Source organism: Alligator sinensis, unplaced genomic scaffold (genome assembly GCF_000455745.1).
Source record: "Alligator sinensis unplaced genomic scaffold, ASM45574v1 scaffold360_1, whole genome shotgun sequence".
Lineage (NCBI taxonomy): Eukaryota > Metazoa > Chordata > Crocodylia > Alligatoridae > Alligator > Alligator sinensis.
In genome coordinates, this window is record NW_005842337.1 from 1,217,983 (window position 1) to 1,234,872 (window position 16,890).

The following is a 16,890-nucleotide window of genomic DNA, read 5'->3' on the forward strand; positions in this document are numbered from 1 at the left end:
GTGGATAGCCCGGCAGCACAGGGCCGGTGCCCATGCTTCCAGGGGTGGAGCAAGCATGGGCACTGGCCTGGGGGGAAAGGGGAGCCATAGCCAGGCGTCCTGGTGTGGCGCAGCAGCCCCAGACCAGGGCAGGGGTGTCACAAGCCTCCCCTCCTATTCCCTACAGCCTGCACTGGTGCCGGACTCACTCTAAGCCAACACGCTCCAGCCCAGTCAGGACGGGGACAGCTGGTGCCCCTCCAGTAAGACTGGGGGGAGCAGAGGACTGCTGGTCGGGAGTGAGGGGCACCAGCACGGCTGGGGTCTATGAGTCAGGAGTGAGGGACAGCAGCAGGGCTGGGGGGGTGGGGGTGGCTTGGGAGTGAGAGGCATGGGCAGGGCACTGCCATATCACTGCCCCCCACCACAGTCATATTCCCCCTGCTCCCTACCCCCGTACAACAGGTGTCTTCTTTTTTGGAATTGAAAATATGGTAACCCTAAGCCAGGATCTACCCTCTTAGTAGACATGAGCACTCCCAACCCCCATTGGCTGCAGTGGGATGTAGGGAGCCTGTCTCTGAAAATCAGGTCCTGGATTATTTTCCAAGGTGCCCATTAACTGAGACTGGTGATAACTAACCAGCAAAACTAACAGGCCAGATACCCAGGGAAGTCAAAAAGCAATCGCTGGATTGAAAGCAAATTCACTGGATATAACAAAAGGCTTGGGCTGTTCCCTAATGTCTCCTTCCTCTGTCTCACACTGAGCTGAGTTTTTTCAGACTTGATCAGGTCACACTAAAGCCCCCACCAAAGCAGGTTTACACTAAGGCTATAGGCAGCTGAGAGAAATTCCCAAGCATAGGAGTAACATAAAACCTACAATGCTTCCTTGAGCATACCCTGAAGCAATTCTGCTTTGCACCAGCACACATTCAAGCTAAAGTTTGCAAAATCTCACTGAATCACAGCTCCTTGAAACATGTGTATTTGGGTTGCCAGATTGCAGCCTCTTATAACTTACCTGTTGAAGCGATTTGTGAACAGTGCATAGCTTGCAGCTCCAGTATTGCTCCACTGGGCTGAACTAGGCTAAGCGACAGTCCTTCAAGCTTTTTCTTGTTTATTTGTTCTCCAGTCACTTTTTTACATTTCAATTTTGCATGCAGCACTGACATTTAGCACTTCATCCATTGCAACAGAGGACTAGATGTAAATATCCTCAGAACAATCAAGCTGTCTACATTTAAATGCATGAGATAACTTTCTCCACCCCAAGCCAGCGGACTTTGCACTTGAAATGAAATCAAAGGCCACACTTGCATATTTTAAAACACCTTTGTTCAGGGGACCCTGGCGGTTTAAAAAATCGATTGGAAACATTTTCGTTTGAAAAGGCTGAGGTACTCAAACGCATTTCTACATCTCGCTATGTCGTCACGGGTCAGGAAATAAAACTAATAAAGCAGCAACGTTCATGGTCCAGTACACCCATTTCACTTACAAATCTTTGCTTATTATGTGGGCATCGTGCACAAAAACAGTGTGGCAGCGTTCCTCCATTTTCTAGAAATTGGCTTGGGCCACAGAGATGTCCCACAGGCAGCACAAGAATTAAAAGTCCTTTTCTTTTAAATGAGAAAGGCAGTAAGTTGTGACTGTATTAACATACAGATGTTAGTCTCCTTTAAAACCCCAAACCAAAAAGGAACAATCTTTTTGGCCTAGAACTTAAGATGGTGTAGACTGATGCCTTCAAAGGAGTTATGCTGCTTTTCTCTGGCTGAGAATATGACCCAACATACCTACTATGCCTACAAGTATTAAGCGGGAGTTTAGTTCTGTTTCCTGTTCCATCAGCAAGCTGTGCTACTTTAAAAATAAATCAGGAAATGTTAGAGGACAAGTAGAGGAATGGATTTCACCTGTCTGATTTTGAGTATTCTGTGGTTTGGTTGCAATAGTTGAAACAAATTTCACTAGAGTCAATAAAATCTGATTTGGCTTTAGTTCAACAGAAACCTCTGCCCCTTGCATCCTGTTAGTTCTTTTCTGCTACAGTAGCCAAACCAGCTTCAATCATCCTTTCTTCCACCCTAAACACTGACAAGAAAATTATCCAACAAATAAAGGTCACAACCGAAGGCGGGGAGTAAGGTAGGGGGGAGACATCAGAAAGAAGCATTGCACTTGACTGTTAAAGACAAAGAGACTCTGTCTAAAGAAATTACTCAGAATAAACTGAAATGGCAATTAGGTTCTGCAATTTGTGTGCGGCATGGTTTCTCATTCAGTCCAAGCACCTCCCTTCTCTTAATGAAAACCTATTCAGGATTTGTATTGCATCTGTGACACTACAGCAAAGGGTCAATTGAAATTTCCATGACATAACTCCTTTGTTTCTCCAGGAAAACATCACTCAGTACAGATTGATCAGGTGTCTCCAGCCTGCAAAGAGTTCTTATGCATCTAGATAGTCCAGCAATTGCAATGGCACTGAATTTGCATATGTGTTTTCTGGGCAGAAATTACATTCTCTGTCACAAAAAAATCAATTAAATAAAAAGACCTTGACTTAAGGCTGCTGATTAATTCATTGTTGTTTGCAGTGGATAAGACATATGCTGGAGGAGTTCAGTCTTTGGTGCAAGAGAATGTATGCGCATCACACAGATATGAAACTAGAAATACGTCCTTGGTTGAGTTTCCACTTCTGATACAAGAATCTGGACTTACATGGCTCCTATGTATGAGGTGGTCCCAAGTCTATTCTATCTAGGGTGCTTGTCAATTCTGTTAACATGTTTTTGTCACAGAACCTTTTCAACGCTCCTGGCTTGGCCTTCATTAGGTCTCCATTGTAATGGGGAAGCACACGTTAGCTGGAACTGCTTGCGTTGAACCTGAACTTTTCCACATGCTGAGCAATGTAAGATTGCCAACAGTAATGGTATCAGGTAAGGCTAATGTGGTAAAATTAGAACTATATTTGTTCAATGACCGAGACAACAGACATAACTACAGCTCATCTTCAAAGCTCAGAATTATCACTGAAGATCACAAATGTCTCCATGAGTCAGTCTTTGAGCATGACATCAGGATGACTGGAACATACATAATATATCTTATTGTTTCCTGCTTTCAGCCAGGGGGGAAAGAGAAGAATGACTGCTGATTTCAGGCAGTATTTCTTATTTCCTTTCATATGTGCCTTGATTGGGTTAAGTAAGAGCTGTTTAGAATGACATAAGTCTTAGCATGCATCAGGTTTCACTGGACCAGATGCAAGGCTTGCAGGTCACTAAGTGTTTAAGGAATGGAAGCAAGGAGGCGTTCTGACCCATCATCTTGGAGTGAAAGCGGGTTCTTTTTGCCTATCCTCTTGCTCTTCCTAATGTCCATGGAAGAAGACCACCTGGTCATTCCCTGGAGAAGATCTGGATGCCAGAAGTAAAAACAGACAAGTCTCCAATGCCACTAAGAAAACAACACATCAGGTAGAGTAAAAGGGAGGCAGAGCCCACTAAAAATGAACTTTTTACAGAGGCAGGGAACTAGGTCTGGTAGTATCTGAAAACACCCTTTGCCCCTAAATTACCAATTTATCTCTGCTTGCCCCTTGCTTTCCTGGAACAAAAAAAGCATTAACTGGCTGCATAGTTTTCAGCCCAGAAATAATAACCCAACCACATTAACAATTCTCAGTAAAGTGAGAAAAATCTCTGTTTATTAGAGCATGTTCCCTCCCTGAAGCACTGCTCACATTAGTGAACGTAATGGGATCTTTCAGCCGCCTCCCTGCATCTGAGAGATAACTGATATGTGATGTGGCAGTTGCTATGGTAACACTGTTATTTTATTATTATTGCTATTATTATTATTAAAAAGCAGTAGGGAAAATTGCATAGCTCACAGACTTGAGCCTTTTCCCTGTGACTTATCGCTACCCTGTGGCAACTCAGCAATTAAAGGGGCCTTTTATTTTATTTTTATATATACATGGTGAATTGGCACAAGGACACACATCGGACCATTTTCCTGTAAATGATTCATCTCTCTGCTGGTTAGGAATATCAGCACAGAGCAGCATCCTACAGGGAAATGTAGCCAAGTGATGTCCTACAGGGTGGAGAGATACAGCTCAGAACATTAGAGGTGAATATGAGAGACTTAGCCCCCTTACTGGTATGCCCAGCGCAGTGCAATCTTATGAAAAAGCACGTGAGATGCAGGTCTGGGCAGAGTCTTAGTGGAGAATTTGGTGGACTAGCACATGGCAAGGAAGGCACAGGAGTAGCACCAAAAGAGCAAGACTGTGACTCCACAGGGGAGAATTGCAGAGTACCTTGCTTGGCAGCTCAGATGATAACATGCCCTTTAGAAATGGTTGGGGCAGGGGGAGAAAGATGTGTCCATCTACCTGTCCATTCTGCGGGGACATACAGCATGTCTGAAAACAAAAAACCAGGGCAGGCTAATTTGGACAAAGAGCCCCTGGATGCCAAAAATCCACACACAGCCAATTTTCTGCTGCTCATCATGAGAGAGACTCTTGGTCACATCTCAGCAGCTTTCACATGCAGAAACAAATAGATACAGATTCTGGGCCAAAACATGCCTCTACTAAAGTAAAATTCCCCATTCATTTCAACAGGGTTAAGGGCCAGCGATTCTGTCAGATGGGCGACCATCGGCATGCTTGTCCTGTGGTACCTATCTGAGTAACCTCTCTTGCCAAGGGGAGCCTGATTCTCTTGGTGGACCAGGATAAAGCGCCCTCAAAATCAGTTCAGCTACCACCATTTACCCCAACAGCAATTTGACACTGCACTTTCAGCAGTCCATATAACCTATCTTAATTCTGAACCAATAGCATTAAATAGATGCATGGTTTATAAGGTAAGGGACTAATCTCTCTCTGCCTGCCTTGTAGAGTTTGATTGGAAGCAAACAGATTTTGTCTCCTTTTATTGCAATTTATCCTTCTAGTGCATAAATCTGCCTCTAAAATCAGCCTGGTTGTTTCATCCTGCCTCTTCAGCTCAGGGGCAGAGAGAACTCATTGCTCAGACAGGTGTATGCAGCCGACAGGCATGCTTAAATGGGTTCCACCAGCTTCTGAGAACCTCAGAAAGTATGTTGAATCAGTTCTCTCACTGCATATTAGAAATCCACATATCTCCACAGTTTCTCAACCTTTTTGATCTAGCGTGATAAGAAATACATTGTAGCTGCATTCTCTGAAGGAACAGATTACACAGCCAGTGACTCTGAAAATGGATCTCGCCACCTTATAGTAAAGGGTGAAGTTTCCAGTCTTGTTTAGTGAGGCACTGATCAATACACAAGACTGATTTTCCAGCTAGATAAACTACTCACAAGAAAACATCTTCTGAAATATCTCAATTTCTTCCCGCATCCACCCACTTCCAATTTGTTCTGTTAGGGCCAAGAGTGTGGTTTAATTATATCAGTTTCTGGAGGCCAATGAATTTAGTTTTCTCAAGAGAAGAATCCATGAAAAGTGAAGAACTGTAGGGCTTTTGCAAAGGACGGAATCTATGGTCCATCACTCTGAGTGATGTATTAAACTGCTGAGCCCAGAGGGCCAACAATGAATGTTTTATTTAGGAACATCATGATTACTAGATCGGGGTGGGCAAAATGCGGGCCAGATGCGGCCCTCCAGACCATTCTATCCGGTCCGTGGGACCCTTAAAAAATTTAGAAAATTAACATTTATCTGCCCTGGGCTGCCTGTCATGCGGCCCTCGATGGCTTGCTGAAACTCAGTAAGCGGCACTCTGTCCAAAATAATTGCCCACTCCTGCACAAGGTGGACAGTAGAATTGCTTGTATATAATAAAGGGGAGAGAGCAGGGGTATAAACAGGAGCATAAACTGGCTCAGAGGCTTCTGTTGTTTTCTGGGTAAAGTGAATTAATTGAACAGGGTGTAAAGTGAAAGACAAATTAATCCCTGGAGAGCCTAACTTCCAGAACAGTCAAAATATAATGTGCCTTGAAATCAGAACACTCAACTAAGTTTGATAAGAAGGCACTAACATGGATGCTCACAAAAATTACTGTGCAAATATTAGCACAAGACCACCTTGTTCTCCAAATCCACCGCCTGAAATGTCATTAACTGTAAAAGAAGAAAGTCTCCCTTGATGCACCCAGGCCTAGATCTACTGTGACCTGGAGAAGAGGCATGTTGTCTTGCTGGGGTCTCAAAACACTACTGTGATGGTGCATTAAATTAGCAGATGAGGTCTACTGTCTTCTGTACTGAACCACAGAAAAGTGTGGCTGTATATCCCAAAGCATTTACTGGACATTCATCCAGTTCTGGTTTGATGGGCCTGGTGGGGCTCATGCTGGATTTGGAGTACCCTCAATGATACAAAGGAGCAGAGAAAAACCTAAGTCAGTTCCAAAACTTCCTAGAGGGGCACTTTATGGAAGTGAAATAGCTTATGAACTAGTACCAGTTGGCTTAGAATATATTTTGTCATTTCTTCTCAGTGGGGAGAAAAAATAATAAGAGATATTACTTTTGTATATGGATGGTTTAACCTTAATGTTATTTTAACATCATTTTCTTATAACCCTTCTACACATGGTTATTTAAACATTTGTTATAAGGTATATATGGGATGACTCATGCAGCTGAAGAAAAAGACTAATTGGTCAAATTTCCAGGACACTGTGTAGTGAGCTCTAAAGAAACATAATCTCATATATTAGGTGATGTGACAAGTTTCAGAAGCTATCTAAAATTCTAGGAGGAGGAAGAGTAAAATAAGACCGTTGCCTAGGGACAGTGGCTGCTGTCAGACTTTATGATAATTAAAGAGATCAGATCTGTACTACTCTAGACAGATGAAAGCTACACATATATAAGCTTGCATTCTGGCTTTGGCATGTTCATGTTAGAAAGCTGTCTAATAATTTATTAACCTCTTCAATAAAAGATATCTAGTAAAGCAGAATAAAGGGCATCTGCAGATTTAGCAGCCATGTTCATAACGTCTTGAAACTTCCCTCACAGAAGAAGCCAAGTTCTCTGTGATGAAACTACAGAGTTCAGGGGGAAAAATGAGAACTTTGAGAAAATCTCCTCTTCTTTCCCTGTGAACTTTCCAGGACCAAAGGCAGAGAGGAACACAGCACAAGGAAAGGCATTCTACCAGTTGACACAGTCTATAAGGAACACTAAGAGGCAGAAGGAAAAGCAGCTCCAGAAGGATCAGCAGCAGGTGGGGAACATAATCATAACTATGGTATCCAACCGCTCTTTTCCACTCATGATTATTAATGATAGAGACTCACTTGGCCTTATTATCACAACATTTATTTCTAGCTGAACTGATGATAATGCTCCCCTTGAGGGGAAAGTAGGAAGCAAGGCACCTCATTTCTTATCCTTTAAGACACTTGATTTACTGAAAGACTCTAATCCAACTGTACAACGGCAAGAGCCTTTGGAGAGAAATCTTCCAGTTTACTTACTTGCCCACCCTTCTCAGTGAATTCTCCCCCAGCACAGATACACCAGATGCTGAGCCAAATACTGCTCATCTTGCCCACACCATTCATCCTGGGGAAATCAATAGGATGACTCATTTGATCAGATTTGTGGCAATTTAGAACAGCTGAAGATCTGACTCGCATATACAGGAATACTCTAATTTTAATCAGGCCATTAACGAAAAGGTATGGGTGATATTTCTAACATATTGCTTACTGACGAGCTGTACAGAGCAACCAGACAGCAACAGACAATATGATCTCATTTATATTGTCTTTTTTAAAGCTTCTAAAAATGTGGCCAAAACTGAGATAATAAAAGTTAAGCACTTACTGTGATTTCCTCTTACAGAAAACAAATGTAAAATGATTTCATCAGTGCCAGATACTAGACCTGCCTATAACCAGAGGGCAGTATTTTTTTAATAACTTCCTAAAATGTGCATCTATATAAATATGTAGTGTAACAAAAAAAATCCAGTACAAAAGGTAATAAAATATAATCTATTATCTCAGCTCATTTTGGTCAGGAAATAATACCACAAACTTAATATAATACATGGAAGCTTTATGAAAAGCAGGCAGACAGAGGCTTATAGTTTTATCCATTCTCAGGCGTGAGGCTGAGTGATTAATAAGTGACACTGAAAAGTACAGAATGAAAATCATATGGAATTTAGGGGAAGGAAATAGCTTACAAATCAAACTGTCATGCTGCTAGACTGCATAGGAAGAGCTGTGACTCCACAGCAAACCCCTCTCTTCCTTCCCATACAGCAAAGGAAAAGCCAGTTAACAAAACTGATGTTGCTAAAGTGGGTTTCAGAATCACCTCCTGTTTCCCCAGGGCCTACTGCCTTGTCCCTTTTGTTTGCCATCCTATTTGCACTAGGAGTGGGAGAGGTCAAGAAAAGATGGGGAAGAAACACATGGAAACTATGAAAGGGAGAGAGAAAAAAATATCCAGAGGAGGATCTGAGACAGAGGAGCAGGTTGGGGGTTTTGAATAATTGGAAAAGGAAGATACCCCCTAGCAGGAATAGATTAAATAAAATTTGGAGACTGCAGCAGTGAGACTACATTTTTAACTGTGTATTATAATAAATAATGGGCCTCCAACATGTATAATGTTCTTGGCTTCATATGTTCCAAATGTTTTTGGCCTCTTTTTCAATAATAGGACCAGATCCTTAGATGAAATTCAAACCTGACCTGCATTGATTGCTTCTGGGCTAAGGGCTGCAGGACCGAGTTCTAAATAGACAGTGATGTCTGTTAATTAGGATAACCAGAATAATTGCACTTAGTATGTCCTACTGTCTCTATGCAAAACTTCCAGTAGAACTCTGTTTTATTCCTCTGTACATGTGCTTCTCAGATTCAGTGTTCCTGATTCTCCTCTGTACACTATTGGTACTGGTTTCCATCACCTAGTATCTCAGCCATGTCTAAACTAGCATTCATGCTGCTACTCACACAAGTGCAGCTCCATGTAGACACATTCCAACACATGTGCATGTGTGGTTGGTGGCACTGCAGACCCACCTCCAGCACAGCAAACTGCACACATTGCACATGTAGGCATTTGCTATTCTGCTAATTTGCAGTGCAGCAGGTTTTTTTGGCACTGGGAAATCCTGGTGTCAAAAATCCCATGCCAGAATAAAGCAGGGTGGTGCATGTAGTGGCAACATGCACCACCTGAAACCAGAGCCTGGCTGGCCAGAGCCACACTTCAGCTGCCAACCAGGCTCTGCACACCCAAATCACTGCTGCTGGAGCCCCAAGAGGCCCCCAGGATCCCAGATAAGGCTGCTAGGGCCAACCCAGGTGCTGGGGCCAGCCCTGTGGCCAGCGAGAGCGTGCACCCAGGGACAACTAGCAATTGCACAAATATGCAGGGGTGGGGGGCAATGAGCCCAATCTGGGAGGGTGGTGGGCAGTGGGCCAATCAGGGCTGCTGAGGGATGGGGGCAGGGGTCAGCAGGCCAATCGGGGTGGGGGGCAATCCAGGCCAGCAAGGGGCAGGCAAGTGGGGTGTTCACACGAACGTGAAGCCTAGAGTGGCTATACATTAGGTAACACAAACTGAGTAACACAGATCAGAGATAATCCTCAAATGGAGTGGTGTAACTTTAATCTGCCTAAAGAGTGCTTAAAACTAGTTTCATGTGTTAATGTGTGGACAGTCTGGGGGTTAAGAGCTCTAGGAGCTTCCTAAAATTAACATGTAACAAGGCCCTGTTAACAGCATGCTATGACCCAGGTAACCAGCTGAGATCAAAGCATACCATCCCGACTACAAAAATAAGACCACTCCCATTTTTTCACAGACCACATGAAAATGAATCACAGATACAAATGTCTAATCAGTAACATTATCCATACATAAATTTGCACTACTTGGTGAATCAATGGGAAAAAAATTAACAATTCTATCATGTTTAACAAAACTGCCAGTAGATTTCACCGCTACCATGAGTTCTGATTCCTTTTGCCTGTAGACCAATATGGCTACAACCTGTAACCCAGTAAGAAATCAACCATTCTGGAAAGCTGAACCAATCTAATCTCAGCTGTTATAAAGATCAATGAAACCGATTAATATTCAATTGTGTTTTTTATCAGTTACAGTTTTGACAGACTTCTGTATTCCAAATAATACTCATCTCCTGAGTTACTGGAAAATAATCATAACAAAATTGTACTTCTAAATGAGTCTGTGTTGTCTGTACTTTCAGATTTTGCTGAAGTGCTTGTGTCCAGCAGATTTTGCTGCATGCTTGGAGAAGTAAATGCACTTGGACTGCTAACAGTATATCTGATACAATATCCCAAACCTCTACAGCAAGGAATTGAACAAATGTTCACAGTAATGTAAGCCCAGTTCTAGAAGTGTTGAATCAGGCACTTTTTTCTTCCCTCTTACAACTCTTCTTCCTGACCCTGCTTTTCTGTTTAAACTTAAAGGGGGAATTTTCATTGACCTTTCTAGAGTGGGGTCAGATGTCATCATATTGAATTCTACATTTAATAATGAAAGCATAAAAAGCACTTTTACAGCACTTAGTAAAAGTTTGGGAACTGCTCAATGAGAGTGAGAAAATAACAGTTACTGGATGTGTCTCAACATTCATTATAAATGCACCTGTAATGACAGGTACTAAACTTAATGCATTGTAATCAGCACTACTGCGCATTAGTGCAAACAAATGGTCTTTTTGTGACGTTAATATGTAGTAGACTAAATCAACTGCACATTAGCACATTAGCATGGGTTTTGCCCACCGTACTGATGTGCAGTAGAATTAGTCTACTGTGCTCAAAACGTCTCGTGTACACCCATCCATGATGTAGTATGGTTTGTTAGGATGTGGAGTAAAACCTGTCTTACTCAGCTGCAGTCTCACAGGTTTGGGCTGTTTAATGGCTATGAGTAGAAGTGGTTTGGAATATTTAGATGAAACTCTTTCTTGACAGAAAATACCAATTCACTGAAATCAAAACTGACCCTAGGAATACCCCAGTTTGGAATACAGTTCAAAAAATGTATAGATGTCATCTGACAGATTATTTCAGCATATATACAATGAACAAGTTCTGTGTATTTTTGTGTTGTAACAACTTACCATTCAGAAATTTAAGCTGACTAACAGCAAAACATTTTTTTTTATGGTTAAAATTGGAGGGAGGCACTTTAAAGATTCTGAAACAAAACATTTTGATGGACAAACTGTTGTGTTTTTTTTTACTTGATAGTTGATTAACATTTTTGGAGTTTGAAATTTTTAATGTCCCAGATTCAGATGGGAAACGTTAAAAAAATTATTTCAGGGATGGAATTTTAGGGCTATAGCTAGAGCTACACCTGTACCCAAAATAACAGACTTCTGCCAGCAAAATTCCCATTAACCCCAGTGGTAAAGAGAGAATTAAGTTTTGATATTTTCACGGCCACATTGGTTAAGTTATTGTGAAATATGATAATCTTGCAAATTAAGGTAGAAAGCAATTTCTGTACTATTTCTTACCTTTAGTCTTTCTGTTACTCCATCAGTGAAACTGACTGTGAACTCAGCAATTTTGGGCACCCTGAGTTTGCCTTTGTTCTTCTGGTCAGGCTGATATTCTGTTCTTGTTTTCACAATCACCTGAAAAAAATGTCAACATTAAGTTTCTGCTCAAAGCAAGCCCATTTTTCTTATCTCAAAAATGTAGCTTTTCTATATTCACCTTTATTGAACTGCCTCAGAGGTATTACAACCATTAATTTAACACAGTCTGAGGACACTCTTGGGAACTTGGATGGGTAGATGGATGGATGGGACAGACAGACAGATAGCTAGATAAATAGCTAAGACTATCCATCCAGAACTGTGAGGCTGTCATCTTCACAATTAAAAAACTGCCCACAAAATCACTAATAACAAAATCACTGACACAGGCATATTTTGAAAACTGGCAGCTTTTGAGAAAAATACCAGACCAACCTACCAAAATACCAAAAACCCATGTAAGGAACAAAATGTTGGTATTCTGAGGAATCTGGCCCTTTAAACCATGGAATTTTCTCAGAAATCCCTAAAATAACTATTAGAAGACAATACATTATATTGAAAATGGTCTAAAAACCTCAGGACTTCATGCTCCCCAAGTTGCTGGAGAGTCAGTTGTTCACAATACAGCACATTGGAAAATTCCTGAGGAACAAGTCATTCATGTCTAAAGAGGCCCCCTGAAAAAGCACCAAAGTCTCCAAGCTCATATTACATGATATGTGGTACATCATAGAGCCACCTCTAAACACCCTACCTAACACATCTACTTTTTTGCCATATGGGAAAACTCTAATGGAGGTAGTGTGTATTTGTGTAAGTTGTGTGTTCAAAACAAATACAGACCTCAAGTTTGGGTGCAAAGAGAACGAAAATGGACAGGATGCCACAGGATTTGGCTCCAATTCTATTTTCCTCCTAGCCCTTTTTAAAGCCTGTGCTATAAATTACAGAGTATTGCCCATTAGCACCTGCTAACCAGTGCTCAGAAAATGCATTCATGTTCTATTTTTAAACCAAGCAAGCACAATACCCAGATCCTTTCTGCTCTGCAGTTTCCAGCTGCATACATTTTCCCTAGCTAACTGCAGAAAGCAATGCAGGAGTAGTGGTACACTGTTCATGTTCTCCCTGCAATGTCTGATTTATTTCCAATTCAATCTCTTTGCCTTCTTTCAAATTCATTTATCTTGTTTAATGGAGACCTTGGATATAGATAAATTCCTTAAATATATGTAAGATGGTTTTCCCATATGCTCTGACACTAGACCCAACGATGGGCTCTGTGACTATGAAATAAAATATTAAGAGCCTTATTTGTATCTAGATATTTTTCTCCTGTTGTCTGTCTTTGACTGTTTTTTCTGACATTATTGCCTCCTCTCTGAGTTCAGCCAAGGTCCTGTCTATAGCGAAGAACAAGCTGTCCTGGCCACAACCAGGAATCTAGTTTAAGAGTGATAATCAACCTAGCTAGGTGCACTGTATGTAGTGGCCCAAGGAGTAGTCCATTACAATTCTGTATTATTGTTCTCGGTGGGGAAAAATCCCCAGTCCTCAATTACTAAGAAAACTACCTGAGACTGCTTGCTGATCACACTAGCAGCCAGCCTTCTGTGTGGGCAGGCCCATATTAATCATTCCACCTGTCCTTGTTTGATCAAGTAATTTGCAAGGGCATAAAGCACTGCCATAGAGGAGCCGAGGAGAGCCTTGTAAAGTATGTCACAGTGCATCTGCTCTCCAGTTTCTTAATCGGAGATCTGCTGGAATGACTCAACAGAAAAAAAGAGAGAGACCATCAGCAAGGTCTTCTTCTCAAGGGATATTGTTGATAGCAAGGAAATAAAATGAGTGAACATAAGCAGGAAAAGAAATTGAAAACTCCCCAATGTGGGGGGCAAATCCATCAGATGATGATGCCTGCAGTAGTGCAGGGCATAGAAAAGGACCCCATTTTTTGCTAGGTTCTGTACAAGTACCAAATGCAAAAAGATGATCATTGTCCCACAGAACTTCAATAAATGAGTGTGGATCTTCATAATGGTATCCTGGCCCCTCTGACTCCAAGCTGCCACTCATGCAAGGGATTCTGGGACTGGTCAACCCCTTGTTTACCAAAGGCCCGCTACTGCCCTCTGACATTTCAAGCATTTCAGAAAAGGCTAGTTTAGTAGTATACCAAGATAGGAATGAACTCCATCATCCCACCACAGAGCAGACCTGTTTCCAATTCAAATACTGACTACTCTGGCTGTTAGAGCACCCAGCTATAGTGATACCTTTGGAGCAGGTTAAACCAGAGTTTTTTAAAACATGGTAAAGTCTTGTCACAAAAGTCTGGGGGTTTCCTATTTTTAGTTTTCCAGGGGAAAAACATTTTTCCCCCATTTTGACACTGAAAAATAGCTCCTGATGACTGAATCTCTGAGGGTGTCTATCCAAACAGCTGTTGGACTATGCAGTAATAAAAAACTCTGCCATACAGTCTGTACAATCAGTACAGTCATCACGGTTCATTTATTATTAGAAGCCCTCAGAGCAGTTCCATCATAAAACCAGAATCCCGGTGTTTGAATCTCAAACAAGGTACTGCAGATCTCTCCAAGAAAGGTACCCTGGGAATGTTACAGGCATTTGTTATAAAGCTGAGCAAACATAGTGAATTTTTTCATTCTCTTCTCTCCCTTGTTTCACAGCTCTGTTGACTTCAACAGAGTTACTCCTGATTGACACAGGGATAAGGAACCCAAAAAATTGGACTATGATATAGTTAATTTCTATGTAAAATGAAGCAAAAAATATTCCAAGTTTCTTATTTGCTGCCCTGTGTGAAACTTAGAGAGGAAATGGTCCTTTTGGAAGGATACAACTTCCAAGGCACACAGTGAGTGCCCTGGTGTTTATAGTTATGGGCTACCAGTATTTCAGGCTTTGAAACAATAGTCTTTTGGGCTTTTGTAATAAGTGCAATTAATTAATCACAGTAACATTGATATAAACAAATACTATGTTCAATACTTGCTATAATAGTGAACTGGCCTCCCAGGTGACTCACTGAGCTACACTACCTCTGTCTCGTGGTCCCTTTAGTATGCAACTCATCTCCTCCTGTCATTCTGTCCTGAGACTCCACAAGGTCACACCTCCTGGACTGGTTGATACAGCTTTTAGCTGTCAGCTTTTTGGGGGCAGAGAAACTGTGTTTATTCATTTTGTAAACCAACATGCACGTTCATGACTGAATATAAATAGTAAAACTGTCCTATCAGTCAGTGGGATTAGCTAAGCCTTTGCGATTACCAGACAAATGCCATCTCAGCATACTTGGACACACATCGGCCTTTGTGTTTGCTTACCTAGGCTCTGATCCAGCAAAGACTTAAGCATGCGCTAAACTTTATGCAGTGTGATCATCCTACTGAAACACTGCTGGGCTGCTTTATGGCCAGCTTAGCTCTAGCTCTGGCCCTTTAAGCCCTACGCTTGTATGTGGAGTCTAAACAAATTCCAGTTCAGGAGGATCTTGAGCAAAGTGCTGTTACAGCCATAACTTGTTTTTAAAGTCTTTACTCTATGTCTTAGACAACCCCCACCTTTAATCTGCTCCAGGATGATGCTGTTTATGACAAAAGCAACAAAAAGGACAACAGTAAACCATTCCAGGTTTTCTTCACTTTACAGCCACAGTAAAACTGTCCTGTGAAAACTGCTTCCAGAATGAAGTTTGTAAATAGCTTGAAAGAACATAAGAAAATCTAGGAAGTAGGGAGGCTTTGTAACCCAGCAGGTAAGTATTTATTCAGACCCAGCCTTTTACCTCCAAAGCCTTCCACAAGAAAAAAGCCCGACTATCTCTTGATCTCATTAAGACTCCAATCCGGCCATGCATGTAAGCATGTGCTGAATGCTTATTAACATCAATGGGATTACTCAGATGTTTAAAGTTAAGCATGTGCTTAAGTACTTTGCTGGATCAGAGCCTAAGACTTTCAATCACCTTCAATCACCTTCCCTGAACAATTTATTATACCAATCCTCAGCTCTCCTATGGCACACCTCAGCCATAGTCCTCACAGCACTTTGCACAATACAGAGGATGGTTCATCAGAAATGGAGGAAGAGAAGTGTCTTCCTGGGACATAACAGGAAATCAGTGGCTGATACAGAAATAAAACCTAGGTCTTGTGACTTCCAAGTTCATTCTGCATCCACTGGACCACACTGCTACTTAAAATACCTACTGATTTCTCAGGTTCTCCTATTCTGGAAGATGCAATAAAGGAGAGCTGAGTGAGGGCATCAGTGCCAAAGCGAAGGGGTGCCAACAGGCACTGCCCAGCCAGGACGGGGTGTGGGACAGAGTCGTGAGTGGCTTGTCTGGGGGGCAATGAGGATGGAGGGAGGGTGGCTCCCGCTGCTGCATGCACTCCCAGGGAAGCATGGGGCGGGGGGGGATGTGCCCCCTAGATCTGTGTGCAGAGCGAGGGCAGGCTGCACTGCAGGTTTGCCCTGGGCACTAAACTTCCTTGCCACGGCACGGGAGGGCACATACTGGTAATAGTGATAGCAACCAATGTTCAGCCCATCTGAGCTTGTGAAAGCCCTTGATATGCTTGGAATTAGGGGTAGCAGAGGATATAGCAGTAAGACACTAGACCAGGGAGATGGAGGCTCTCTGCAGTATTGTCTCCTTCCATGTCTCAGTGAAAGATCAACTCTGCATCTTGAAATAAAAAGGATACACAACAGGAATATAGCTACTGCTGGGTTACCAGCAGGAACCAGACTTAGGAACCCTCCCTCTAAAAGCACAAGCCTCTATTGCTTGAGCTAAAAAGCCAAGTCCACTAGCATTCACATCAGCCTCTTGTGCAGACCCATGTGTGGAGGAGGGGAAAGACTCTCTTAGTGGTAATGGAGGGTTAGAAAAACTCAGGGTTTCATAGTCTGTTGTGAAGCTACTCTACCTGGGGAAGGCTTAGAAGCAGAGTGAAGATACTAACCCTCCATGCCAATGCCTCAGCTCTCCATAAATGGCTAAAGATCCTGTTGTACCTATCAGGCCATGCATACTTTTGGAGGGCCACATCAGCTGCCCAGTCCAGAAACAGTAAGTTCTGCTCCTCCAATATTCTCAAGGGAACTTTCTGACCTCATATGCATTCATTTCCCACTTTTTCCATATGACAGACAAATAGCCATTATTCCATCAGACCCTTCATATCACTCGGTTCACACTAAGTTCCCTGTATACTTCTCATTTCCAAACATCTGAATAATATACACTAGCTTCAAACACTTTCCTAAGCTGAAGCCTT

General features: G+C 42.1%; 1 protein-coding gene across 3 annotated transcripts in view; it reads right to left on the reverse strand.

The window, feature by feature from the left end:
• Nucleotides 1-16,890, reverse strand: part of NSG2 (neuronal vesicle trafficking associated 2) — a 58,685-nt gene that overhangs the window by 22,771 nt on the left and 19,024 nt on the right. For all 3 annotated transcript variants that reach the window (XM_025210161.1, XM_006028725.1, XM_014522291.2), the window contains exon 3: nt 11,546-11,665. In XM_025210161.1, the coding sequence (XP_025065946.1) occupies nt 11,546-11,665 (120 nt within the window). The remainder of the gene's footprint in view (nt 1-11,545; nt 11,666-16,890) is intronic.